The 26,508-nt window shown below is 42.6% G+C and overlaps 3 protein-coding genes and 8 non-coding genes across 16 annotated transcripts in view; 2 read left to right on the plus strand and 9 right to left on the minus strand.

Annotated features, from left to right (window-relative positions):
- CEP295 (centrosomal protein 295) overlaps positions 1 to 554 on the plus strand; it is a 40,931-nt gene extending 40,377 nt beyond the window's left edge. For all 3 annotated transcript variants that reach the window (XM_066175689.1, XM_066175690.1, XM_066175691.1), the window contains one exon: positions 383 to 554. In XM_066175689.1, coding sequence (XP_066031786.1) covers positions 383 to 430 — 48 coding nt within the window. In that variant the 3' untranslated portion in view covers positions 431 to 554. The remainder of the gene's footprint in view (positions 1 to 382) is intronic.
- Positions 555 to 1,757: 1,203 nt separating this feature from the next.
- Positions 1,758 to 14,651, minus strand: TAF1D (TATA-box binding protein associated factor, RNA polymerase I subunit D). Of its 3 annotated transcripts, XM_066175692.1 has the most exons (16): positions 14,606 to 14,651; positions 14,226 to 14,298; positions 12,535 to 12,596; positions 12,101 to 12,352; positions 11,541 to 11,997; positions 11,123 to 11,298; positions 10,480 to 10,537; positions 9,878 to 10,166; positions 8,200 to 8,251; positions 6,861 to 6,993; positions 6,462 to 6,509; positions 5,573 to 5,609; positions 5,177 to 5,243; positions 3,409 to 3,475; positions 2,505 to 2,577; positions 1,758 to 1,877 (listed from the first exon to the last, which is right to left on the minus strand). In XM_066175692.1, the coding sequence occupies exons 4-8, from the start codon at positions 12,337 to 12,339 to the stop codon at positions 10,011 to 10,013; spliced, it is 1,086 nt and encodes a 361-aa protein (XP_066031789.1). In that variant the 5' UTR covers positions 12,340 to 12,352; positions 12,535 to 12,596; positions 14,226 to 14,298; positions 14,606 to 14,651; the 3' UTR covers positions 1,758 to 1,877; positions 2,505 to 2,577; positions 3,409 to 3,475; positions 5,177 to 5,243; positions 5,573 to 5,609; positions 6,462 to 6,509; positions 6,861 to 6,993; positions 8,200 to 8,251; positions 9,878 to 10,010. The 3 variants fall into 3 exon arrangements, with proteins under 3 accessions (XP_066031789.1, XP_066031792.1, XP_066031790.1); XM_066175695.1 differs by lacking the exon at positions 2,505 to 2,577; XM_066175693.1 differs by lacking the exons at positions 1,758 to 1,877; positions 12,535 to 12,596 and having other exon boundaries at positions 1,884 to 2,577.
- LOC136286171 (small nucleolar RNA SNORA25) lies at positions 2,332 to 2,461 on the minus strand. The gene has a single exon (XR_010719808.1). It is a non-coding gene; the product is annotated as a small nucleolar RNA SNORA25 (small nucleolar RNA).
- Positions 3,629 to 3,767, minus strand: LOC136286170 (small nucleolar RNA SNORA8). The gene has a single exon (XR_010719807.1). It is a non-coding gene; the product is annotated as a small nucleolar RNA SNORA8 (small nucleolar RNA).
- Positions 4,519 to 4,650, minus strand: LOC136286175 (small nucleolar RNA SNORA18). Its single transcript, XR_010719812.1, has one exon. It is a non-coding gene; the product is annotated as a small nucleolar RNA SNORA18 (small nucleolar RNA).
- On the minus strand, positions 5,330 to 5,406 carry LOC136286168 (small nucleolar RNA Z40). The gene has a single exon (XR_010719805.1). It is a non-coding gene; the product is annotated as a small nucleolar RNA Z40 (small nucleolar RNA).
- LOC136286172 (small nucleolar RNA SNORA1) lies at positions 6,102 to 6,233 on the minus strand. Its single transcript, XR_010719809.1, has one exon. It is a non-coding gene; the product is annotated as a small nucleolar RNA SNORA1 (small nucleolar RNA).
- Positions 6,630 to 6,768, minus strand: LOC136286169 (small nucleolar RNA SNORA8). Its single transcript, XR_010719806.1, has one exon. It is a non-coding gene; the product is annotated as a small nucleolar RNA SNORA8 (small nucleolar RNA).
- On the minus strand, positions 7,103 to 7,230 carry LOC136286178 (small nucleolar RNA SNORA40). The gene has a single exon (XR_010719815.1). It is a non-coding gene; the product is annotated as a small nucleolar RNA SNORA40 (small nucleolar RNA).
- LOC136286181 (small nucleolar RNA SNORD5) lies at positions 8,409 to 8,480 on the minus strand. The gene has a single exon (XR_010719818.1). It is a non-coding gene; the product is annotated as a small nucleolar RNA SNORD5 (small nucleolar RNA).
- A 114-nt stretch (positions 14,652 to 14,765) lies between the features above and the next one.
- Positions 14,766 to 26,321, plus strand: CUNH11orf54 (chromosome unknown C11orf54 homolog). Of its 2 annotated transcripts, none has more exons than XM_066175697.1 (9): positions 14,766 to 14,849; positions 17,397 to 17,519; positions 19,517 to 19,615; positions 20,545 to 20,618; positions 21,191 to 21,292; positions 22,220 to 22,396; positions 23,133 to 23,282; positions 23,820 to 23,936; positions 25,938 to 26,321. In XM_066175697.1, exons 2-9 carry the CDS (start codon positions 17,462 to 17,464, stop codon positions 26,109 to 26,111), a joined length of 951 nt encoding a protein of 316 aa, XP_066031794.1. In that variant the 5' UTR covers positions 14,766 to 14,849; positions 17,397 to 17,461; the 3' UTR covers positions 26,112 to 26,321. The 2 variants fall into 2 exon arrangements, with proteins under 2 accessions (XP_066031794.1, XP_066031793.1); XM_066175696.1 differs by having other exon boundaries at positions 14,841 to 14,928.
- Positions 26,322 to 26,508: the final 187 nt, after the last annotated feature.

Genomic DNA, 26,508 nt, shown 5'->3' on the forward strand with positions numbered 1-26,508 from the left:
TGTCAATTCCCCCAATTCTCTTACTGGGCCTCAGACAACTGAAAGGAAGGAAATGCTTGATAATCCTGACAGGCTGTGACTACTGTGGGGGATCCAGGTCCAGTTCCTGCCTTTAGCCCTCACCACTTCACCTGCTTTGTGGTGGAATGAGTTGCTGCTCTTGTTCCATTGCTTTACATCATTAACAGAAAAGAGAAATAAAAACACCCCCCGCCCTGTAATGTGGCCTCTGTGGCACAGGGGAGGCACTGCGCTCACTCCTCTCCAGACCAGCAGTGCCCATTCCTGATGTTCTGGTTACAGGCACAGTACCCAGACATGCTGGACTTAGGGCAGTCACTTCAGCCTCGTACTGCAGTCTCAGGGCTTGTTGTATTTGCAGAAAATGCTGGAAAAACTGCGAGCCAAGAAGACTTGGAAAGCACCGTGACAAGCAAACACTCTGAGCAACAATGACACACAGTGGTATTGGTACCATCCAGGCCACTGAGGGTGCAGCCTCAATGCTGAATTGTGAAGCCACTAAGGAACTGTTGGGGGTTGGGTTCCTGAACCAAGACAGGAACCCTCAGCTTTAAGCTGTAGGCTAAGAGGGAGTACCTCAAACAACTGCAGTCCCCTGTTCACTTACCACAGCAGCAGCTGGACTGTGCTGCTTTCTTCATTGTTTCAGATTTGACTTACTGGCCTGAAAGGCCTTTATGTTATTTTAAAGAGATCATAAGTTCTGTAATATACACGTATAAAATATTTTCAAATAAAGTTTTAAGGTTAAATGAATCCTTGGGTGTCAGGACATTTCTTCTGTAAAAACAGAGGTTTTCTATCCCTGTTTTCTGAGCTAAGCACATTATCAGGACAAATTCAAAGCTTGACTTTTGCTGTAAACTTAGTTATTAACAGATGCAGTACCAAGGGGTTTTCATTAATGCTCATTCTGGTTAAAATGCATCACAGCAAATCATGGAGTAGTTAGGGGGGGGAAGAGACCTTTAAAGATTCTCTGGTCCACTCCCTGCAGTGCTTAAGGCACTATGAAGATCTCCCTGGAGCCTTCTCTGCTCCAGGCTGACCCTCTTCAGAGGAGGTGCTCCAGCCCTGCGCTCATTTTTGCAGCCTCTAAACCTGCTCCAAGGAACTCATAGAAAGCTGATTTTTGATTAATTAACTCTACACTGCTTTTCACTCCTTTCTTTCAGTCTGCTGCAGTTGCATGTACTGCAGCAGCAAACCATAAGCCAGAACCAGTTTGGTAATCTCCATGGAGTCAAGTGGAGGCTGTTTGTAAATCTCGGATGATCAGTAGAGCACGCAGAGTCTCAACTTCACCATGGCAATTCTGCAAGGGCTGCTGCTCATACATATTAATACTCTTGGTCCTCTCAGGATATCAAGGGAAGAGACCAAGCCTGCATTCTGCTACCAGCAGCTCACAGGTGACTGATCAGCTCCCATTAATTTCCTCAACCCTCTGTTGGCTTTTCAGTGCAGCAACAGCAAATATCCCCAAGCTGCACCCCACAGCCCCAGACTTAAATGCTGTGATATTCTGTACAGAAATAAACACTTGTCCAGGGCTTTGGTGCAGTTGAGTTCAGAGACAGGGAAGTGAGGGAAAAGACCTGATAAAGCCACTTCCAGTCACCTCCATACTCAGTTTAGCTGGGCCTTCTCTAACACTGAACAGGCACCTTCACCACAGCTCCCAGGAGGGCAAGAGGCAAGTCACAACAACACTACTGCAGTGTACAAAGCAGTAACAAGTTAAAATTAATGTTTAATTAAAAAAAAAAACTGCAATAAACACTAGAGAAGATTCTTCATTTAGAACAGCTGTGCAGTTCTTTGCAGCAGGCTTGCAGCAACATCACCAGGATCTAAGAGAGGAAAAATATCTTATTAGCACTTTGAATCCAAATAAAAGCAACTTTTCTAACATCCAATCTAAACCTCTCCTAGCACAACTTGAGGTCATCTCCTCTCATCTTAGTGCCTGCTAATTGGCACGCCAACCCCCACCTCACTACACGCTCCTTTCAGTGGTTGTACAAAGCAGAAGGTTCCCCCCGTGCTGCCTTTTCTCCAGGCTAAACATCCCCAGCTCCCTCAGCTGCTCCTCATTCAACTTGTGCTCCATACCCTTCCCCAGCTCTGCTGCCCTTCTCTGGACACACAAGCAGCAACTGGGCTGCACAACTGCTCAAACTAAAACTTTAGCAACCCTGCTCTCTAAGTTCTAACTGCAGCCTCTCCTCTACATCAGTATCAAAAAACCCCAAAGGCAGCAGGATAGGGCCCTTTTCCAGCCCAGGAGGCCTACCTACACGAGGTGTTATCTCCTCACAAATAGACCATGGCACACATGGAGTGGCCACAGCATCCTGCAGAGGATTTCAATATGCGGTCACCGCGTTAAGAGCTGCTGGTTTTTCAGCCACGCAAACCCTCTTTGAAGTGACCTTCAATTTCCTTACAGCATCAACCTTTTTCCTAAGTGTCCTGACCTTCACACACACTTTGGTAGCTCCCACATGGTATTTCTCATCCCTCTAACAGGCAGCAACTTGGTAGCAGACCCTAGGAGTTAAAGAGGGGGGTTAATGCAGGGGAAAAGTGCACCTTGGGTGTAAATTGCACAGGACAGCCTTTATCTCCCTTTTCTGCTTCTGTTCCCAAGAATCATCCTCTCAGCAGGAGCTCTGGAATCCAATCTACAAATCTCACAACTGAAACTTTTGTTCCCCTGTAGTTGAAGTGTTCAGGGTGCCCAAGGATCCATCCCTACAAGCCAATCCCTGCACCTCAGCAGGAACTTGCTCTCAACAGCAGAAGGGAATATTGGGTCTTTGACTTTTATTCCCAGCAGACTTGATGCCACACCGTGTGGCAACACCAGGAGTCTGGTGGATTTGCTTTATGGTCATGTCCACAGCTCACCAGAAACAGGAACATCCCAGCAGCCTTGGTAATGACCAGATATTCCTCTCACTGCTCTTACGGGACTTCATTCAATAACCCTACTTTCCAGGCCATCTTTTCCAGTGAAGGACCAATCAATTCTGCCAATACGTAACCCAAATTGTGAACAAGCCTGAAGTATGGCACAAGCTCCAAGTACTGAGGAATTCCTCACAATCCGCAGCAGTCTAATTAAGACACCAGTACCACAAATGGCTGCCCAACTGTGACAGCAATTTCAAGTATGTATACACACACAAGAATGACTCACATATGAATGATCTGCTCAGATATTGCCAAGATCTGCAGTGGTCACTACCCAGTAATCTCTGATACTACACAACCATTTCTACACTTAGTTTTTCAGTGATTTAGTAGTTCCCATGTTTACAGTCATACAAAGCTAACACAAACTGTGAAATAGTATGGAACTAGTAACTGAGTGCTTACCTGTCAGACAGGTTGCTTCCATTTTTTTAACTCAGGGTAGCTCACTTCATTCTGTATCCTCAGGCACCTGTTAGAAAGAATTGAATGCACTTGCTGAGTTCCAGAGGCCAGTAGCCAGTTTTCACATGGATAATCAAAATGAAGACAAATGAAAACATCTATTTTCATTTGTTACATGAAAATAGAAAGTAAGTACACTGAAATTCCGTAAGAGGTTCAGGACTGTTTCAGCAAAAATACCAGGTTTAACAAGCATAGCAGAATGAAAACCAAGGATTCCAAATGCTGCACTGGTGTAGCACTGCTTCTTGAACATCCCACCGGGAAAGGCTGCTGGCTGCAGGTACTGTAACACTGCAACAGCTACAGACCTTCAACCACAACAGCTCATTTTGCATTTGAGCTTCCTGCATTCACCGGTGGATGTCGGAGTAAGAGGACCTCTTCACAAAACTGCCATGCAGCTGAGAGGGAGAACAGACTAACATGAACAGCAGCTTCACAATTCTCCTATGTCAAGATCCATACTTTTTCCAGAGTACTTTGCTGATTTTACTTGGAACTCTTCATGCTACAGAACAGAATCAAGATATTTCAACAGTATAGCAGTAAACTGGCTGAGCTGCTCAGAACTTAAATCTTTAAACCCCATACCTGCAGAATATATAGAAGAAATAACCCAAATACTGCTGCTTAGCATGAAACTGTGGAGCATCTCTCAAAACAAAACAAAATGCAGCAAGTTTATGAAGTTATCATAACAAACATCATAGTGCTGTCTCTTCTTACCTATAGCCACTGAAACAAGAAATAATAATCACTCCTGCATGATTAAAGGGGAACAGACTGTTTCCAGCCATCCAGAGAACAAGGAGCAAAAAAAAAGTGTTTTAAGTCAGGTGGGCCCACACAAAAACCTGGGCAAAAGACTTAAGTTCAGCCCATGTGATTCAGAATGTGTCAGTTGCACCTGAAGTCCAGGAACACACTGACTTTTGACTTCAACCAAGCTTTTCCACTTGAATCACTTTCTGTTTTGTATTCCAGGCATGTTCCAGTACACCTAAAGGGGAACACTGGGCATCCCCATTCCTTGGATTCTACTCTAAGATTTGTCTTGCAGTTTTATCCCACAGAGCTAACAGGTAGTTAAGTGGGTAAAGCCAAACTACAAGTTTATTCTGTGAGGCGTTTCCAACGACACGAACCTACAGAAAAGATCCTATCGGGACAGACCTCAACACTTCTGGTACTATAAATCAACACAAGAGATAAATGAAAATCAAGCAGACTGGAAAGGTATCTGGTACAAATTCCAGTGTCATTTTATGTTGTTTCAAGGCATTTGGGGGAAGGAAGAAGGTAAATGATACACTAGCATCTCCTTCATATTTGCAAGTTTTTAATTACAAGTTAAGTTACCTGAGAGGCAAACATCAAAGGGAATTAACTACAGAATCCTCCCTATACTAAAGTATATAAAGTATATTTCCTACTAAGTGTCACTTAAGCTTACCAGTTTAAGCAGTCCACCTGGTCACCTTGGTTTTGACTGAGGAATTTATACAAACACTCTTTGGGCAAACTAAAGTTACAATAAATTATTCCCTTAACAGAATGAATGATCCATTAATATATAGTAGTATAATGTTGAAAACAGTCCCTGAAACCTTCACAAATAAGCTTGGTCTGAGAGACTTCTGGCCTACTGACAACTGGAGCCCCTCCGTCATTAAGGTATAGGCAGAACTTCAGATGTCACACTAACCCTCAAGGCAGCTTCAGACTCCTGTGAAACAGCATCCTGCATTTTTTCCTTCACTTTCTTGAAATACCTGCCACCAGAAAAAAAAACAAGTAATGTTACAAACTAGCATGTATGTGCATACTAATCAGCAGAACTTCCAACAGCACCAATTAGATTTGTTCAGAAAGGCTCTTCTCACTCACTCACTCTCTTCAGAGCAGTTGAACATTTTGCCAATCATCACAACAATTTTCTCACAGCATTCTCAAATTTGGGGAAGATAAGCTCATATATTTTCTGAAACAACACTGCATTTCTCAGTAAGAAAGGAGCAGCAGTATAACCAGCTCACCAAGTTCAAGACAGGTGGCTGACCTGAAACAGTCAAGGGTAAAAAAACCAGTCACACAAACTTACCAAGGTGCTAGTTCAGACTGGACTTCAGGTGCACTTCCTAAAAGAAAGTAAGTTGTTGTATCTAAGTAATACTTTCAAGCTTCCTCAGTATTTTTAGCAGTTCATCAAGACTTGTGTGCTTTCATCTCAGTATGAAGCCAGGCAGACAGTAGTCCAGTTACACTGGCTGAATGCTGATGACACAACAAAGCATTTTCTCTGCAATCAAACCACAGCCCAGTTTATCACATAGCTACCAGCAAGATCTATCTGCAGTTGAAGATACTGGAGAACTATGCCACAGAAGGTAAAACTAAGGGAGTTACCTCACAAAGAAAGCATGGAAGAGACCATTTTAAGACACCTTAAAAATATGCTTTTAATATACCATTACAAGAATTCCGCACTGGAAATGTTCTTCCTTTACCTGCTAATTCTGCTTCTTTTAATACACAGGATGCAGAAGTGAGGCACATCAATTCTAGTTTATCCTGATATTTCATAGTAGCTGCATTTTAAAGTATGTTTGCAGAACTGTCCCACTAAGTGAACTTGTTACAGGTCTCATTGTCACCACTGCAATGAAGTGTACAGCGAGGAAAGCAGAACCTGTTACTCTTCTAGCCACGTTTTCCAATTCAGACACACAGCAGGTTGTGTCCAGCTGCTGAAGAACGAGGCATAAAAACTCCACAGTGTCTTTAGAACAGCCTGGTTTTTAAGCCTAGCTAGGTAACGGGGAAAGCAACCTGTCTCTAGTGGTCATCTGGAACTTGGATTTGTGTTTCCAAATAGAATACTTTTTTTTTTTCTCTTGTCAAAAGGCAGCCAAGAACTTAAAACTTGAGCTTTTATCTTCACAGACTACCTTCACCTTGGAAAAAAATCCAACTGTTTCCTCAATACTTACACTTGAGTAGAGGCTTTCCAATCTGTTCCACACATCACAGGAATGCCCCTTTAAGAAAAAAATATTTTGAAACAACGTCAGTAGTTTAACTACACTTCCATCCCATAACAGTTTAACAGTTCTTTGATGCTGTATTTGAAAAGCTGCCCACTAAAAAACACTACATCTACTTGTTTCAACAGAAATACCAAGTCTAACCAGCACATCTGCATGGAAACCAACGATGCCAGCTGTTGAAATACTGTAGCACTGCTTTTTGAACACCTCATCAGGAAGACACTGCTGGGTGCAGATACCATACAGTGCACAAATTAGTCTGATTGCTAGCTGTGGGAATAGCACTAGACTGAAGAAATACAGTAGTCTTATGTTGAAACTCAGAAGAAACACAAAGCTCACCTCTTTTGCTACCATGTTGTACAGATGTCCACTGAAGTAATAGATTTGGGAATCAGAAGGTCAGCAAAGAGCCACAAGAATTCAAGAGATCCCCAAGAAGTTACAACTGCTGCTGCAATGTGAGCGTGCTCATCTGCAAAGAAAGATACAACCAAAGTACACTTCTGAAAACTTAGAACGCCAAACTCTAGACTGATCAGCACTCCAATGAATGAATGAATGCTATTTGAGGCCATGCAAATATTGTCCCTTCATAAATGTAACACAACTAATATAATGATCAGCTGTGGGTTGCAGAAGAAGGGTTTTTTCTAAGCACTAGGTTCCAGGTTTTTTGTCTACGGCAAAAGACAAAACCTGATCAAGTGCTGGAACAGACTGAAAACATTCATTTTTAAACCATTTTTGAGGCAGCATTTGAAGCTACTTTCCAACTGACTATATACTTAGTGTTAGCAGTAGAAGCTGACAGCTACCATCCCTTCCTGTTCTAGACACAGGTAGCTTGAACGAAGGTAGTTGTGAGGAGTTCAGAATGACATACTCTCCTCAGAAAAACTTCCACTGTGCCAACCTGATGTGCTTCCTAGTGCAGTTCTCTCCCTACAGCAACTGCCAAGTGAGACGTGTCTGCTCCAATCCTCTTACACAAGACTGTTTTTTAAGATTTCACTACTTGCCCATCCTCAGCTCATTGTTTCCCATGTCAAAGGGATTTGCCTATGCTGTATCTTTACAAGGTGCTTTCTTCCATGCTATTTCCTACACTTCCAAAGCCATGCAAACTTGGTAACATCCTACAGTAATAGGCTTTCACAGCCAAGTGCATGCAAGACTACCAGCTGCTCTCTGCTGTTCCTCCTGTTCTTGCAAGGGCTGTGAATTAAGATGGAATTTTACCACAGGGAAGCCACCAGAAGCTGTAGCAGTACGATACACCATGGTACAGAAAGTGTGCACCACGAAGACACTGAGGGGAAAGTAGTTCCTCAACATCTTCAGCACAGAAAATTCCAGGCAGTGTTGTCCAAATCAAATCAGATCAAGTTGTCCTACAGCATTCAACATCAGGTAAAACTTGTTTTTTAACAAAAATTGCACTTTGAATTATTCAAGAACAAGTTTTTGTTCCAAGAGAGGCTACAGACTAATTCTGGTCAGACTGATGAAAGGTATGCAGCACTGAACTCATACCTTGGAAGCTTCACACACACGAGCTGGTCAGCTGTGGAGTAGTGCAATGTATTTATTTATTTTACCTACAGAGCACTGCTTTTGTGAAATAATGCAGAAGCAGCTACCTGAAGGAAACAAAACTAAAACCCATATAACAGCTTACCTTGTGCAGCAAGAAAACCAAGAGGTGTTTTATCTTCCAAAAGCAACATAAACTAGAAGAGAAAGAGAAGCAAAGTGCTAAGAACTGTCATATACAGTCAATTAACTGAAGATTCCTGAAGTCAAAGCTAGATTTCAACAATACATTTAATAGATATTATAATAAGCTTCATGTATGTTTACGTAGATTTTCATGTATATTTATCCAGTTCTAATCAGAATTGAAATTTAGTTCATTTCTGAGTCACTCAGCAGTTGAGCAGCCAAATTCATCACATGAACTGCAGAATGAGCAGGACTCCACATACCACTCACTATGCTCTACCAAGTAAGATCCCCACTCCTAGATCCAGGATGAGTCTTTCAAGCCATTATGGATGTCTCAGGGAGACACCTAAAAGAGTTACATTTAGCCATTAATTCTGGACCAGTTTTAGTTGTGATCTTTAAATGCTGAAGAGTAATTTTTGCAGTCTTAGAACTATCAAGCTGCAATTGGGAAACTTCCTTTGCAAAGGTTTGGGACTTCAATTCAAGTATGTAAATAACACAGCCTGACGTGCTCCTAATACTGAGCACCTACTGCAAATTTTTGTCTGCTGGCTAAATTTCCTTTATGTGCAGCTAACAGGCTAAGCTTTTTTCTGACAATAAGCTTGTTCAGCACAGATTACTTTAACATCCTGAACAGCTGTCAGCTGCTGACAGCAATTTGGCTAAAAGTACCTGAGTGAGGCTGTGAGGTGACTCGTTTTTAAATCTTGCTTATTCACAAGTGGACATTTTAAACATTTATTACTTCAGCTACCAAAACTGCTGCAGTAGGACTCAGTGATATTCAGAACCCTTCTAAACACTAGCCATGTTTTCTGCTGACTAAAACACCTTTGAGAAAGGTATTTGCAGCTGGGGCAATACCTGGTAAGTACTGATAATAAAGAGCTTTTAGCTTCTCCTAAGACATGTTCATGTCAGAAGCCATTCTGGACAGAGAAGGGTGAGAGGGAAAAAATTTTTAACCCATGATTCACTGTACTGCTACAGATGATATTTACAACTTCAGATAATTGTATTAAGTTAAGGAGCAGAGAATTAGTTTTCTGAGAAGCTATTCCACATGGAATAGACAACCTCCATCATTCAAAATTGATCATTTAAGTGCCATTAACCACATTTTGCAATAGGCTTTTGTCAAATTTGACAAACCACCTCTAAATTTTTATTGTTGGCACTCGACTTGCATTAAGCTTCAACTTTATCTTCAATCCTTTAACCTTTAAAGGATTTCAAACCTGCACCTCTAAGACAGAAAAACAATCTCTCAAGGATCACCCACAAAGAAGTCAGCTGTGAAAGAAAGGCATCTAAACTGCCCTTTTAACTTGGGCATACAGATGTATGCATGCTTTTCTATATACACATACTTTTCTATCATGTGCTGTTGTTCCCCTAAAATATTTGGAAACTTGTCTTCCCATTTTTAATTAAGGAAATTCTATGATTCATAGGTTAACAGAAGTCAGGTTACAGAAGCCAAAATTTCACCAAGACTGTCAGCCACTGAACCAGGAATATTATACTCTTGATAGAGAACAGCACAGAAGACACACAAAAGTTTATCATCAGGACAAATTACTCTGTTTCTGTAACTGTCTCAGACACAAGCCCAAGATACTCACAGTAAGCCAAATGTGCCCAAGGCAGCTGGGTGGAGAGCTCAACACTGACTGCATACCAATGCTTTAAACCAAACAGGCCATGAAAGAAGTATCTGAAAAATGACCACTGCCACCTCATCTGTCCATCTGCCGTTCACCGAGGTGAGCCTTGCAGAGGCACTGAGTTCTCTTCAGCACCATCTTCTTCATCCACTATTTCAATCACTTCAGGTGGTTTTGCACATTTTCTGCCTGGCTTTGACTTTTTTTTACTGGGAATTGTGCTGCTTAGAATGAAAGCACTGTTCTCCTACGAAAATGGAAGACAGAAGTAGTCACAAGTCTTGTTTTGAGATACTTAAAATGTAAGATTTTAGTAGCAGATTTGCAGATTTTAAGAACTCTACAGAGAACTGCAGAATTCCTATACATTTCAGCATTACACTGAAGAAAAGTGTGTGGACTACCAATGTCCTCCTGCATTATAAGATCAGCATTCTCAGAGGTCACAGTTTACTCTGGATCGAAGCTCAAGAACTAAATATTGAAGACATAATTACTGATTCTTTAACTCTGGAACAGAAAGGCTGGAGTGCTTCTGAAGTCAAGGAATGCTTACTTACCACTACTCTGGCATCAAGGTGTTCCTGGGTATCAGAAATCAAGCTGTCCTCATCATCACTGAAATAAAAATTAAGAAAAAAAAAAAAAAAAGCTCAAACTGTGTACTTTTATATTACTTTTAAATGTGTAAGCTACAAGCCCTGAAGTGAACAGTAGCTGAAGGACAGCATCTTTGTACCTTTACACTGTCTTTTAGGCTTTCGAAAGGTTATAAGTATATTTACTACAGCAAGTATTCTTGCTGATTTACTGGTCTTTTTATTAGACTAAGCCAATTGCTTGACCCTGAAGACTAAAGATGATCCTTTGGTTTTTAATAGTGTAAAAAGGTATTAAAATTATCCTTTAGTCTTCCTTTTAGAACACTGTACTTTATTTGGGATAACATTAGAGGACTGCATCTCAGGAAATACTTTATTTCAATTTCTACTAACAATTAGCCTCCTGATCAAATTAAAAATACTTCCTTCTCTGAGAAATTTGAAGTCACATCTACAAACATAGAATCCCAAGTGCTACAGTGCTTTGTTCCCAAAATTAACAATGCTTTTATAGGTTAAAAGGAGAGGATAACAACTGAACTAGATACACACACATATTTATGTTAGTTAAGCACAAAAGAGCAAGGAAAGATGAACTTACTCTGTTTCTTGAATAGGGGAAATGGGGCCTTCATCATCTAAATATTTGTGTTTCCGTAACACCACACACTCTTTTTCTAAGTCATCACTGGCCTGAAGGGCTTGTAAAGCTTTTTTAAGATGTTCTTCATATTTAAGCACTTTAATATACTTAAAATATCCCTTTGCAGCTGCTTGCTGTAGAAAAAAATACGCAGGTAAGATTTTAAAAACACCACTATAAAGCATTTACATTATGAACTGAGTTGTTCATTCTATCAAAATCTACATATATTCTTGCTTTGCTTTAAAATATACTAAATTAACAACATCAAGTGTGCTGTTTCACTCTTTTGTTCTAGTAGAAGCACAAGGTAGCTCATTTCAATTCACAATTTTTAGACTAGGAAAATATTTGTCCCACAAAACAGAGGACTTACCTCATAGCCAAGAACCATCTTTAAGGGAATATGTTTCTCCCCATAATGTTTTTCAACAAAAGGGAACTGAAAACCTCTGTCTAGAAGCCTCCTCTTTTGTTCCTGAGGTGAGGCTGTCAGTGGGGGCCTCCCTGTGGGCATCTGTGTGCTCTCGTACTTTTTCCATTTCTTCTTCCGTGCCTTATTATTGAACTTGCGGTGTGCAGCTGCTTTGAACTTTCTTCCCCTGAAGTGATAGGCAAAAATGGCCTTCAAATTGAGTTTGGACTTCTGCTGCTTGGAAACTTCCAGTGATCTCCCTGGACTTTGGGGAGACAGAGAAGAATCTGAGGAGCTTTCACTGCCAGGTGAATCTGTTACTCCTGTAACAGATTCAGCTTGTTGCCTTGAAGACTGAAATCTTCTTTTCCACTTTGAAGGTGCAATGGAGCACTCAGGACGAGCAGCAGAGACATCACTGAGGAAGAAAAAGGTATTAACTTTCAAAAGAAGGTACACTTTTATGACACATTACACAGGTTCTCCATAGGAAAAATTCTGGACTAGAGCTAAAAACTCACATTTCTGAATCACTGCTAATCAGTAAAACCTCAGCTGAAGCTGCTGATGATTTACACATGGTGTTAGGATGATGTGAAGACTCCCCAGGAGCAGGTGCCTTCTGCCTTGACGGGGAAGGCTCTGTTCCTGTATTCCTTTGCCATGAATACACCTCAGATGGCTCCTGCTGATGGCTGATCAGCTCTTGGGCAACAGGGTAATCAGAGCCAGAAGACTGGGGGTCATCTGTATCAGTCATGTTTCAGCAGGCCCTAAAAAGCAAGGAGAATTCAAGAAACTAAAAAAAAACTTTTCAATAATCAGGTAGCAAACTTTCCTCTACTCCTCTCGTAATCACAGGGTGAACTTACAAGATCAATCTTGAGCAGAGATTTTCCTATGAACCATGACTAGTAATGGTCTTCATACTAACATTTAAGTCACAACTACTCACCTAAAGATATTCACGGCATAATTGAGATCTGAAATTTTTTTTAAGTCTTTTTAGTCCAGCTCCTGCCAAAAGGAAGGCAAACATCAGCAGTGCAACCGACTGTTCAGAGACTTACTGAGATGAATTCTGAAGGTCCCTACTAAGGGTAAATTTTCCTCCAAATAAGCACACAAACAAGTAGCCAATGGCTTCTTCTACTTGTAAGGATATTGCAGTTTTAAGACGCACATCAATACATACTTCACTGTGGTTTAAAACCTTTAAATTAATCCAAGACCGTGTCATCATGAGAAGCAATGTCATGTTCTTTTGTAAGCTGTAAGATACCGAACACCTCCTGCTCTTAACAATCCATCACCCATTTGTTTAATGGTTATTAACTGTCATAGAGACCAGCCCCAGAACTAAAATGTTAATTTTCACTTGAACCTAAAAGACAACACAAACCAGATCTTCAGTGGCCCAAGTCTATACAAAAGGAATCGGAACACAGAGCAAAGGAACTTGGTTTTTCTCTATAATAGCCTAAAGTTGTTTTACCTGCTTGTCAAGTGATTTACTAGCCCAGTGGACCTGTACCTTTTTAATTTTACTGTGCTTTTTAGGGTTTTACAAACTCACCATCATACCCAACAAGATTTCAAATGTAATTACACAGTTCAGCATCTGAAGACACTGTAACAGAAGTCATCCAATGTCCTCACATAACCTACAGCAGGTCAATCTCAGGGCACATGCACATCAACCAAAGGATCAGGCCCAGCCAGCACGAATTTAGGAAAGACAGGTTCCAACTGACCCACCTGATCTCCTTCTATGAACAGGGCCCACTTAGTGGATGAGGCAAAGGCTGTGGATGTTGTCTGCCTGCATTTCATTAAAGCTCTAGACACCATTTCTGACAGCATTCTCCCGGAGAAACTGGCTGCTCATGGCTTGGATGGTGCACTGTCCATTGCACTGAAAACTGGATGGATGACTGGGCCCTGAGAGTGGTGCTCAATGGAGTTACATCCAGCTGGTAGCTGCTCTTAAGTGATGTTCCAGGGATTAGTGCTGGGGCCAGACCAGTTTAATGTCTTGTCTAAAGACCTCAAAAAGGGGTTCAAGTGCACTCTCCTTCAGTTTGCAGAAGACACCAAGTTGGGTGGGAATGTTGATCTGCTGGAGGGCAGGAAGGCTCTGTAGAGGTGTCTGCACAGGCTGGATTGATGTACTGAAGCCAATTGAGTGAAGTTCAACAAGGCAAAGTGCCGGGTTCTGGACTTGGGTCACAGCAGAAAAGGGCCTGGGGATGCTGGTCAACATCAGCTCAACATGGTCCAGGGTGTGCCCAGGTGGCCAAGAAGGCCAGTGGCATCCTGGCCTGGATCAGCCATGGTGTGGCCAGCAGGATCAGGGCAGTGATTGTCCCCCTGTACTGGGCACTGCTGAGGCCACACCTCAAATCCTGTGATCAGTTTTGGGCCCCTCACTACAAGACGGACACTCATGCACTCATAGATTCACTAAGCCTATGCGAGCACACTGCTAACACTGATTCACCCACGGCCTGAACCTGAACCACGGTTCACCCACAAACACAATACCCAGAAACAAAATCAGCCAACGCCAGAGGCAGGACTGAGGCAGCAATGCCTGTCCTGACCGGGCCAAAGGACTCTGACCGCCAGGTCCTGCCGAGTACTCACAAGTCGCAGCTCAGCATCCTTCGCGTCCTCTACCGCAGCTCCGGCCTGGTGCGCTGGCGCAGCATACGGATCCCTTAGGGAAGAAAAACAACCATCTAAACTTGCTGAAGAACCTAACCAAGGCATCAGACACACCCTGGGCTCGCCGCCTCGGCTGCCAGCAGCGCGCTGGAGCCGGCGCAATGGGAAGGCCTTTCGAACGCGGGCACGCACCAAGTCACCACGGGCCGGGGACTCCCCGCCGGCCCCCCCCACCCACCGCCGCAACACGCCCCGGTCCTCGGGGCACGACTCCACACCACCCGGCTTGTCCCTGCGCGCCCGGGTCCCCGGTCGCGGGCCCCGGCAGCGCGGATGGCGGCGGATCGGCCCGCACCCACCTGCGCACACCGCCCGCTGCCCCGCCGCAAAAGGACGGGTAATGGCCGCCCCGCACCTTAAATAGCTCCGGAAGCTCGCGAGAGGCGCGCGGGCCGACGGGAAGGAGGGGAAGGAGGGAGGCGCCATGCTGGGAGTGGCAGCGGAGCGGCCGCGCCCGAGGGCGGGGCGGGGCGGTGCCGAGCCGAGCGGAGCCGAGCGGAGCCGAGCCGTGCCTTGCTGTGCCAGTCCCGGACTGCAGGGCAGGTACGTGCGGTCGGGCAGTAGCGGCTGTCGGTGCGTGGCAGAGATCGGCCAGGTCCCGGCTCCCTCGACTTCCCGCCCGGTGAGAGGCTCCCGTTCCTGCTGTCCTGCTTGTCGTTCTCCGCGCTGCCCAGGCTCCTCCGAGGTGGCTGCTCCAGTCTGAACGGCCCCTTCCTTCCCCTCGCAGCCATGCCAAGCCTGCTGCCGGCTTTAGCGCTCCCTTGCTCCAGTAGTCCCGCTGCCTTTGCCTGCCGGGATGCTCTCTGTCCCTACGGACCCCGGCCTCGCCTAGCACGCCTGTTACCACCCTGCCATGACCCGTCCCTTCCCCAAATCCCAGCCGCTCGAGCAGTTGCTTCTGCTGACCCGCAGCCTTCTTCTGCCCCGTACGGGATCTCCTCGCACTGCCCCAGGAAGGAAGTACGGCTTCTGCATCTGTGGATGGCTTGCTCTTCTTGGTGTCATCGCTACATTTCTCCCTCACAACTGCCATCTTCAATTTTTTCCACTGATATTTCTGCCCCACCACCCCTCTCCCCGACTCATGTCTAGCCTGCGTATAATCTCTCCTTTTTGGCTTTAGCCCTCTTAGCTAACATCAATTCAGGTTTTGATACTAGACACCTCACACACATAATCTCATGGTTCACATTTCATCTGCGTTCTCCTGGCACTTTCTACTCTCTCCGATGTTTTCTTCCCACTTCAAAGGTAGACTTAAGTCTTTACATACTTGTTGCCTCCATTCTAGGTGCAGCATCCCAAATCTACAATTTTATCATCCCCTTAGCATTTGTGTTCTTTCTTTGAAAGCCTTCTGTAGCAGTTCAGTGTCACTGCATCCCTCCGTGATGGATCTTAATTGTGTGCTGTTGTCTCAGGTTTTCTCTGTCCCACACCACACAATTCACTCTCCTGTGAATATTTGCAGTGGTGGGCCACAGATCTCTCCTCCGTGTCTTTCCTGGTAGAACTACTGTCTACCAATCAGATTTGGTTTATTATGGTACATCAAATTTTTCCACAGTCTTTCCCTCCTTTCTTGGTTGTGGAGAGCTAACTTATTTGAATATTGTACTAGTCTTGCCTCTGCCTTTTGTACAACAGCAGTTCTAGCTTGTCTTCTCAGACTGTTTCAGGACAGCTAATGTGTTGAGTGCTGGCACAATCTCCTTCCGGATGTGGCAGAAGGTTCTTGAGGGAGTGAGGATTGTCTAAAACAATGTTGCCAAAGCCATGTTCTCACTTTCTGCCTGTGGCTAATTACTCCCTTGGTGCACACTAAAAGTCTTGGCTATGATTCACTCCACCTGACTTTAGGCTTCTCCCAGAGGCACCAAATCCAGCCTGCTACTTTCTACTCCAGAGCCAGAGGAGGGATGAAGTCAACTGTGGAGATAGATAAGACCAACTAAGATGAGAATTACTATACACAGGTTGCAGTCTTTGTTCCTTTCTCTACTGCTTGCTACAGCAGTAATTTGGGGTGCCTGAACATTGAGCTCAAAGATTTACAACCTCGCCACTCTTCTTATTTCTTTTTTTTTCCCACTGTTTTTTTTTCCTGTATGCAAACTCAAAAGGCTGATAGTGTAAGGAAAATTAATTTTTTTGACAGTCATAAAAGTTCTGAAGAATTTTTTTAAAAACAGAAGCTAGAACTATACATAAGAAGCTGTCTCACAATGTAGTCCTTCCTAACAAAGACTCAGTAAGGCATAGGAATGTAGTTAGGATTTTGGCTTTTTCCTTCCATACCTGAGATCTGAGTAAATGGGACTCAGTTTATTTTTTATTGCTGTGTGCAGCAAGTATGTGCCCAAGGAGTTAATGATTGCTGCAGCTGATTTTTAGGTAGTGTACAATCAGTTGTTTCTGCCCTGAGCTAGTGACTTGCCCTTCCAGCTGGCTTTGCTGTTGCAAGGCTGACTGAAGTACAGCTCATTTGTGAAGGGGCTCTTAAACGCATGTTCAAAACTTTTTTTTTACAGGCTCTGTATCCATACAGAGCCTGATACTGCAGAACTTACTGCTGTTGATTTCTATTTTGCTGCTAGCCTGTTCCTCTCTGGAAAGGGAAACAAATGCCCAGAATCAACTGGAGACCATGTCACAGTTGGGGTTGAAAGTCCACCACAGCCAATGCTTGAAAAGTAAACATTAAGGTTGGGAAGACCTTAGGAGGCAGCTGATGTGCTCAGAAAAGCTCAGGTTTCTTTTGAAACTCTCTTGTGACTCCAGGCTTACAAAAAGACATCCAAATTCCCTGATTCCTTGAACTGCATTCAGCATAGGATGTGTTTTCCCTAGACCCAGTTGTCAGCTTGAGGACTAATATGTGTAATGCTCTGAGCCAGCTATAGGGCTGACAGACACATCTTCTTCCAAAGTGCGTAAGAAATTTAACATTACTATTGAAGCTGTCAGTCTCTCCTGTGATGGCAGAACTATAGTACTATTTTTTCTACGTACTCTTGAGTGAAATTGAAAAATAATTAACGTGTTGAAAGGAGCATGTTTAAATTGTTAAACTATTATCTTTCTTGGCAGACCAGCCACTCTGCAGTGTGCTGTACCGTAACTTCTCACCTGAAGAAATCGGCACTGATTAGGAAATGGCCAAAGTCGAAAAGTTTGCTTTTCATGTCCCCAGTCTGGAGGAACTTGCTGGGGGTAAGTAATGCGAAGTGTGACTTTATACGAACTTGTAATGTACTCTTCAAACTTATCTTAAAGCTCATACCAAAGTCTTTCTACAGCTAGTACATACATAATTCCTGCTTTTAGCACACTGAGAGGTAAAGAACAGCACTATTTCTCTACATGTGATGATTTTCTTAAGCAAACAATGACTCCTCCCCAAAGCCCCCAAGATATTTAAACACACAGACAGGCTCCCAATCCTTTTAAAACTGCTGCATATGCAGATTTGTGTGCAGGTTGTGAAAATTTGACCACTACAAACCACTTTACACATACAGAATCATCTGTCCTCCTCCACCCTCTAGTATTTCTTTTTCAGGACTGCTCAAAACATAGCTGACAAGATGCATGTAGCATGGCAGATCCTCTTGCTTGAAGGAGCCTGGTTGGCTCCTCCTTTGGTGATTGCCTTAGAACAGGGCTGCAGGAAACATTTTTAGTTTACTTCTTTCTAAAGCCTTCGCAAGATGTGCTTGGAATAACAGAGTGGTTGAGGTTGGAAGGGACTTCTGGGTTCAGTCCAGTTACTCATTTACTTCTTTTCTTGCCCTAGTAGGAAGACATTATTCCTTCTGGCAGTCTTTCCCCTGCAGCAGATATACTAAAGGTTTTTGTGTCTTTCAGATTGATCCTCAAGTTCAGTTTGCCACTTTCCTGAATCTGTGTCACTTCGACATTTCCATGTATTGAGAACGTGTGGTTCCAGCAGTGCCCTGGGTGGTTCTCAGTGCTTTTCTCACCCAGTCAGAGTGGGGCAGTAGGCCAGGGCTGCTGCAGACCCGTAAGCTCTGCAGTAGAACAGCTTGAAAGAGTATCAGAAAAATTTCATCACAAAGCAGAATTTTCTTTTTTTCCCCCATCTGTCCTGAGGATCTCCTGTAAGCTGGGAATTGTGTTGCTGTTCAGACTTTGGGTATAGTTTGAGGAGTGCCCTTTTACTGTCCTTGTCCACATACCAGAAGGTAATGAGATGTATTTAGAAATGTACCAAGTACCAGCTACCGACCCTTTTGGTCAACAGCTTGGTAAATCTGATCTCGAGAAGTAAGGTATGGCTGAAACCCTAACTGGAAGAAACAAAGGCACAGGAAAGTCCTCAGTATAAATAAGGAACCACCTGATTTGAGATCACAGACTGGATGTTCTCCTCTTTAGTTTGAGGCATCTGTCAAAGCAGACCCCCAGGCATGAAAGAACATGGAATTTTCAACATAGTATTTGAAGCGGTGTATGTGAAGACAATCCCACACTAAAGGTTTGGAAGTTGTTTCCAAACAATGCACTCATCTATCTAATCGTCCCTGTTGGTTGAGTGACTTTGCAGGTTCTGAGCCTAAAAAAACATTGATATGAAGCAAACCAAAAATTTTAGATTTGGTTCATTATCACCAACATCATTCATTATCTGTCTTGCTGTGACAGTGCCACTTGCCACAAAATCTCCACAAAAGCATAAACATGATAGGCAGTATCCCATGGTGGTAGAAATTTCCAGACAGAAGAGATGGTTTGAGATTATGATCAGGCTGTCTGGTTCAGCTAAATCTTGCTTCCTCCTTTGCTCTTGCATCATATTTGACCGTGATCGTAATTTTCTGCTCTTTGAAGCAAAACCACTGCTGAATGTGATGGAAGTTTACCCAATGTTACTTCACATTGTGCTGCTCCTAGTGCTGCTTGGAGCAGTCACTGTATTTCAATGAAAATGTTTTCTAAATTCTGAAAATTAATTAATGTAGCAAACAATTATCTGAACACACTTTTGCTCCTCTCTGAAGCTCAGAGTAATATAACAAGTGCCTGCAGACATTTAAATCCATGGAGTTACTTAGGGGAAGCATAAGTAATGTATCTTGCAGAAATAAAGCCCAAACAGATTAGGGCTTATTGTTTATTGTTGTTAGAAACTTGTCAGGCTCTTGGTAATTTTTCATTGTCAATAATATTGCCATTATTCTTTATTATAGTTTTGCAGAAAGGGCTTAAAGAGAACTTTGCTGATGCTCAAGTCTCTGTTGTAGACTGTCCTGATCTGACTCAGGAACCCTTCAACTTTCCTGCTAAAGGTAACCTAGCATTCCTGTCTTCCACTGAGGCTTCTCCAGTTCTTTTTGCATGATCCTCTAAAGCTGTTGAGAGAGCTTAATATGTTTTTCAGGTAAAGAATATACATGAGAGGAGAGCTAAATTTTATTTCTGGATTTGCTTCCTAGTTGATGTATGAACAAGGAGAAGTGATTACTAAGTGCTTGTCATAATTTTTTTTTCTTAACCTATCATTGCATACCTACTTATTTCATAAGCTTTATTTATACTGAAAGGGTTTTGAAATTAAGTTGTTATCTTTCAGGTGGAGAAATTTTTTAGAACCATTCCAATTACTATCTGAAGCTAAGGAGTTGTGCTTCCATTAATTTTTAAATTCCTGGTCTTCATGTATGTCAATGAAGTGAAACTGTCTTATTCTGAATGGGATTCATCTTTTTTGACACTAGCTGTCTGGAAGACGGACATGTCATCTCTGCTAATTATCTGAGTTCCCTCTGGCATCAATGGGAAAGAAACACCTCCAGGCAGTTATTAATCCCTTATTAAAATGCAAATCCAAACAAGTGGGATGAATTGTCCTGAGACAGCTTTCAGCTTTGCTAAAATTTTGCAAGTGGAGTCCCAGCAGAGGTCTCTACTCTGTGGTGAGGGTGTTACTGGAGAATTGGCAAATGGAAAGTGTTGTCCGCTCTGGAATTCTTTTTTTTTTGTGCTTAGAAAAATCTTATTTTACAATACATTGCATAGTGTTAAATGCTACTGTGAATAATTTTAGGGCTTGGACTTCTTAATAGTTCAACACTTTATCTAAGCATGCTAGGGAAATAGTGTTCTCAAGGGTTTGAGAAGTTTGAGGAACCAGTTCTTTGGTTGATTAGAATGTATTCTTATTGAAAATTATTGGGAAAAAAAGATTTTACCAACCTAACTGACTGTATTTTTCCAGGAATCTGTGGAAAGCCTAGGATAGCAGATGTGGGAGGTGTTCCTTACCTCATACCTATGGTACAGAAAGAAAAAGTGAGTTTTTCCCTGTAGCTGTGGTGTTTAATACAGTTGTCAAAAAAAAAGCAATAAACAAAACTAAGGACTAAGAGATACTAGGATCTAGATACTAGGATTCTACACTTGTGAAAGACACTTTTCAATGTTTAATGAGACTGATTCTGATGCGTGTTGAATGTCACAAAATCTAGTAAGAACAATAATTCAGTCTTTGAATAAAATGAGCAGGGAGCATACAGGTAGAATCTATCTTTTAGCAAACAAATGGAAATCTACCAAATTTTTTATTATTAAATGCTATGTTGTATTCAGAAGCCATATTCAACCTAATTATCAAAATTTTAATGAGGGTGGGTGTTGTGAATTAAATGCCTCTGGGACTACAGTGAACAGAATGACAACTGCAGAGCAGAGCACCACACCGAACTCATAGAATGGTTTGGGTTGGAAGAGACCTTAGAGGTAATCTAGTTTCAACCCCTCCTGCAGTGAGTAGGGATGCCACTCACTAGGTCAGGTTGCTTGGGGCTCCATCCAGCCTAGCCTTGGACACTTCCAGAGGTGAAAGTATTGTTTTTCTTTTGCAGGTTTATGATCTAAATACAGTTGCAAAGGACATAGAGCTGCCTGGAGCTTTCATTCTTGGAGCTGGAGCTGTTTCATCCAGAGTTCTTGGAATAAATGCTGAGGTCAGTACATACGTGTGATGGTTCTCAATGAATTCATGGAAGCATCATAATAGCGGAGCAGGCTCATGCTGGGTATTCCCCATTTACAACAATGTATTTAATAAACATTTTCACACTACAAACACATAAAATACATTAGAAGGAATTGAGATGAGTGGCATCTGCTGAGGTGCACACTTCTGAGATAATAAAACATTAATTTTTAACATGTAATTCTTCAGGAAGCATGTGATTACCTTGAAGCGTGCAAGAAATGGTTTTTGAAACTGATTGACAAAGACCTGACTAGAGGTTTTAATTCCAAGATTTAGGAGTGCTTCTCAAACTTAGTAGTAAAGGCCTTTGAAATATTCCGTCTTTTGCCCTCTTGGATGACTTTGTTTCACCATTGTGAATTTTAAAGATACCACATAGAGAATTATAAACTGCAGGAGGAGTAGGAGACAAAAACTCCATTGCCTATGGAGACTTTGGTTAGTCACAGTTTTTTCAGGCATAAAACTTTAGTCTTGCTGTCCCTTTTAGACGGATTTATTGGCAGATAAGTTAGTCCATATCAGCATTAAATTTGGGCCACTATAATAGTGGTTTTTATTGTACACTGAGAGAATATTACATAGAATTCCAATACTTGCATGCAGACTACAGATCCTTTTTCTCTTTTTTTTTTTTTTTTAAATACTAGCATTCATCTTTATATAACATTAAGTTTAATTGTTCAGAAAAAGTAGACCTGTTTTCTGGACCTTTCAATTACATTATAATATGAGTGCATTCTTTTACCAGTACAGACCTCATCCTGAGTGACAGAGCTGTTTTTTCTTGGGATCATGGTCCAAAGCTTAAATCACATTTATGTGAGTTCAGTTCATTTGGGTGATTCTTGCATGTTCTTACTGACTTACTCTTACATGTTCTTTTTCCCAGTTTATCCCTATTGTTAAAACTAAGAGTGAAAAAAAGCCTGCTGTAAATGGGAGCTACGTTGCTCAGATAAATCCTGCAGATAAAGGGTGCCTGCTTGAGAAGTACAGCAGTAAATACACTGACTGTGAGTTTGGACTTTTGGCCAACCTTTATGCCAGCGAGGGCCAATCCGGTAAGGTACATACTTCGATCAAAGGTGACTTTGCAGTGCTTTGTGACTGAATGGAAACTCATGGTTCTCCTATCAGTGTTCCGTGATAATAGTAAAGTAGTAATTCCACAAGTGAAACATGCAAAAAATAAGGAACTGATGCCAGTGATTGAGAGGAAGAATTAGTGGAGACAGAGGCACTTGAATTTTTGAGGGATAGATACTACTTTACTAAAACTTTTCCATCATAAATCATTCATCCAAATCCAATCCAATCCAAACTAGCAGTGACTTAAGGTAATGGTGCAATGTACTTGTGTAAATGAGACTTGGGCAATTGGGTAGTGATTTGCCCAAGTGTTTTCTCCTGACACAGCCAGGTGCTTGCAGAACAGTCGAAAGCCTTTCTGCTGCATGGAAACTGAACAGTCTTCTCTGTTACCCAGTGTTTCTTTCTGACAGAGTGGAAGCCAGCTGGTGGATAGAAGGGAGTTGCTCAAGTCACTGTCTCATGTATGGGTAAATCTCTTGCTGCCCAGCTCCATTTACAGACAAAGCTAGCATTGGACAGAAAGAGCTAAGGAAAAGAGAGTTGGTCACATACTGGAAGGATGCAAGTGTAGCAGCACTTACATGGGAGCTTATCCTTTTCAAGAAGTGATCTTGTGTAATCAGCTTGGGAGAATTTCAGAACAGCTTTCACAGATCTTTTCAGACTATTGCAGCAGGAGATGGCAGTGACAAACTGACTTTATCTTCCAGGTCATTGAAGTGAAAGCCAATGGGAGAACCGGGGAGCTTAACTTTGTGTCCTGTCTGAGACAAACTTTAGAGAAACACTACGGAGAAAAGCCAGTTGGGATGGGTGGTACGTTTGTCATTCAGAAGGGGAAAGCAAAGATTCACATTATGGTACGTTGTTCTCAATGCATGTAACTTTCTTTGTCCTCCTGAAAACAGAAGTATAAATCAGGGTGTAACATCTTAGTTCCTTCACTTTGTTTTGTATTTTTAAATGTATGCATAAACTATTAGGATGAGCACTGTATTGAAGTAAGGAGTTGACATTACAAAATCAGTGTTACAAAACTAGTAATTCTGTTTCAGTTGGCATTAATGCCATCATCTTTTGAAATCTGTGTGCAGCTAAACAACTGGAGAACTATTGCAAAACGAATTGAAATGAAATAAGAAGTATTAAACTTTTTTTAAAATAACTGAGCTTCTAAAATGTACCAGGAGGAGCATCTTCACTTCAGTAGTTCTTCCACTACCTGTGCAATGATTCTGTTCACTTTTGTTTCTGGCAGAAACAGAGTGATGGACACTGGTGAGCTTCTTTCAGTCAAGAACAGAATAGTGGGGAGGGAAAAAGCAAAATTGCTAGAGAAAACGTATCCTAATGCAAGTGTTTTCCTTTTACTTAAAAAGCTTTTATTTTTGCTCTAGCCTCCAGAATTTTCTGCCTGTCCCCTAAATACTGATGAGGATGTGAATAACTGGCTCAAATTCTTTGAAATGAAGGCTCCACTGATTTGTCAGCCAGTAATAGTTTCCAGAGATCCGGTGAGTCTCTTTTTCTCATATCTAAGTATAGACTGAGATCTGTTATGAATTTTGTCTTGGATGTGATTTTCCTTTCAAGAATGGGAGTGTGTATATATATTGTGTTTGACTCTTCCAGAGCTGGGGCAATGATTGAGAAGCTTCTCATTTCTGTGAATTGTTTGAATTGAGGATAGGTCAATCTGTTCTGAAACCTGGTGGTTGTTCATAGTGGATTAACTTCACAGTTCTGTTCCAGTTGCATGTGTGCAAGTGTTTGCATCCCAAACCCAACAGTACGGTTTACATTCACTGCTGGCCACACTGGGAGAAATGTCAAGAGCAAGAGAAGGTGGTTCAGCCAAGTGTTTATGTAGTTTGCTTTCATAAGAACTCCCTCTGCTAATGCTGTGTCAAAATGCTGATGTAAATTGAAGTCTGCAAAGCCTCAAGCGGGAAACTTGCATAGTATCTTTCACAAGCACCAAATTCAACAGCAAATAATTCAGGATAAAACCCAATCTGGTTTCAAAAACTGTTAAGATTCTTGTAATTAGGAAAACTATTTGTTTAAAAGTATCCAGAAAACCCTAGATAAAAATGACTATTTTATAAATAACAACGGAGTCGTAAGTAATATAAAAACGTTTTTTTCCAAGTGGGACATACTTTAGGCTTAAATATGTTGAAGAGTGTGATTTTGTTGTGTCATTATGTGGCAGCTTCTGGCCTAAGGCTAAACTGTGTGTATCTTCCCATAACCCACTGATGCATCCTTTGAAAGAGGCCATCGGCAGCTGCTCCGTTCAGAACCAATGCAACTTTCCTGGTTGATGCCTCTGGATTTCTCCTGTTTGCATCCACTGCAAGCTCAACAGCACTTGGCTAGGCCTGTGGTTTTGGAAATCTTCAAGTGTCACTACAAAGAGAGCAGTAGACCATGGCATTCCAATGCCATAGCACTATTCACCAGTATCCCTTTGCACATCAGAAAATTAATCCTGTCCTGGGCTATGTCAATCTAGGTGTGGCCAGGTCAAGCAAGGTAATTCTTTCCCTCATGAGACCCCACCTGGAGTGCTGCATGTAGCTTTGGGGTCCCAAGAAAGATGTGGAGTTAGAGCAGGGCCCAAGGAGGGCCATGAAAATGAGCAGAGGGATGGAGTACCTCTTCCTATGACGAGAGACTGGGAGCTGACATTGCTCAGCCTGGAGAAGAAAAGGCTCCCGAAAGACCTTATTGCAGCCTTCCAGTACTTAAAAGAGGCTTTTAGGAAAGATGGAGAGAATTTTTTTTTTTACCGGGACATGTAGTGACAAAAGAAGAGGCAAGGATTTTAAATTGAAAGAGAACAGATTTAGATTGGACATACAGAAAAAGAATTTTTAGGCTAAGTGTGGACAGACAGTGGAACAGGTTGCCCAGAGAAGATGTGGATGCCCCATCCCTGGAAGTGTTCATGGCCAGGTGAGATGGGGCTTTGAGCAAGTTGGTTGAATGGAAGATGTCCTGGCCCATGACAGGGTGGTTAGAATAGATGATCTGTGAAGGGCCCTTTGAACCCAACCCATTCTATGGTACATAAAACCGGTGGTGTTGATCTCATGCTTTAGGGTGTTAGTTGCTGTTTTATTCACTGTTCTTCCCATATTCATCTAAGCTGGCGCTCAGAATTGGAGCAGAGACAGTCCCTATATCACATGGGCCTGTGGCTATTCACTGCAAAGGGGTTTGATTTCCAGTAGGGGTTCCTTGGTGTGACTGCATTATTTAATCCCAATGGAAAGAAAGGTGGGGGGGGGGGGGGAATGGTTTAAAAGGAAATCTCAGATTAACACCAAAAGCTGGGGGCTGACAGGGTTTCTAAATTCTTTTGTCATGCTGGTTTCACAAGCGTCTTGCAAGTTTTCATTGCTTAACATTTGGATATGTGTGAAAATACGCATAAGGATAGACTATCCGGTGACTTTTAAATGCTGTTCCCACGAACACGTTGGTGACGGGCCTCTGTCTGGTGCCAGGGCTTCGATCTGCGCGTGGAGCACACGCACTGTTTCAGCCACCACGGGGAAGGAGGGCACTACCACCAGGACACCAGCCCGGACAGCGTGCAGTACCTGGGCTACTTCCAGCCCGCCGAGCTGCTCTTCCGCATCGACAGGCCCCAGGAGACGCACCTCGTCGGGAGAGACTGAGCCCCGCGGCCCGATTTCATCTGATTCAAGGACAAATGCTGGTTTTTGTAATGCTTTCAATTAAGCACACTTACCAGATTTAAGAATAAATATGAGAACAGTAAGCTGCCGCCTTCTTGATTGTGTCAAAGGGCAAAACTAGGACCACACGTGTCATTGGAGTTACGACCGAATCAAACGGTGATTTAATGGCAATTTTATTGTATGTTTTCCTTCTGTTTGGTTGAGCGTCCTACGTGGCCATAGCTGACGATGGGGAACCAGAGGCGAAATTATGTTAAGAACGGGACACGGAACCAACTTCTGAACAAAAATGGGGCCGCAGGACTACACGGCACCCGCTCCGAACTTCTGCGCTCGGCACAGTTCCCTCACCGCCCTGGCCCCGCCCCCTCGC

This window comes from Chamaea fasciata, unplaced genomic scaffold, assembly GCF_029207755.1.
Source record: "Chamaea fasciata isolate MVZ Bird 193981 ecotype frontalis unplaced genomic scaffold, bChaFas1.0.hap1 SCAF_2, whole genome shotgun sequence".
NCBI classification, from domain to species: Eukaryota; Metazoa; Chordata; class Aves; order Passeriformes; family Sylviidae; genus Chamaea; species Chamaea fasciata.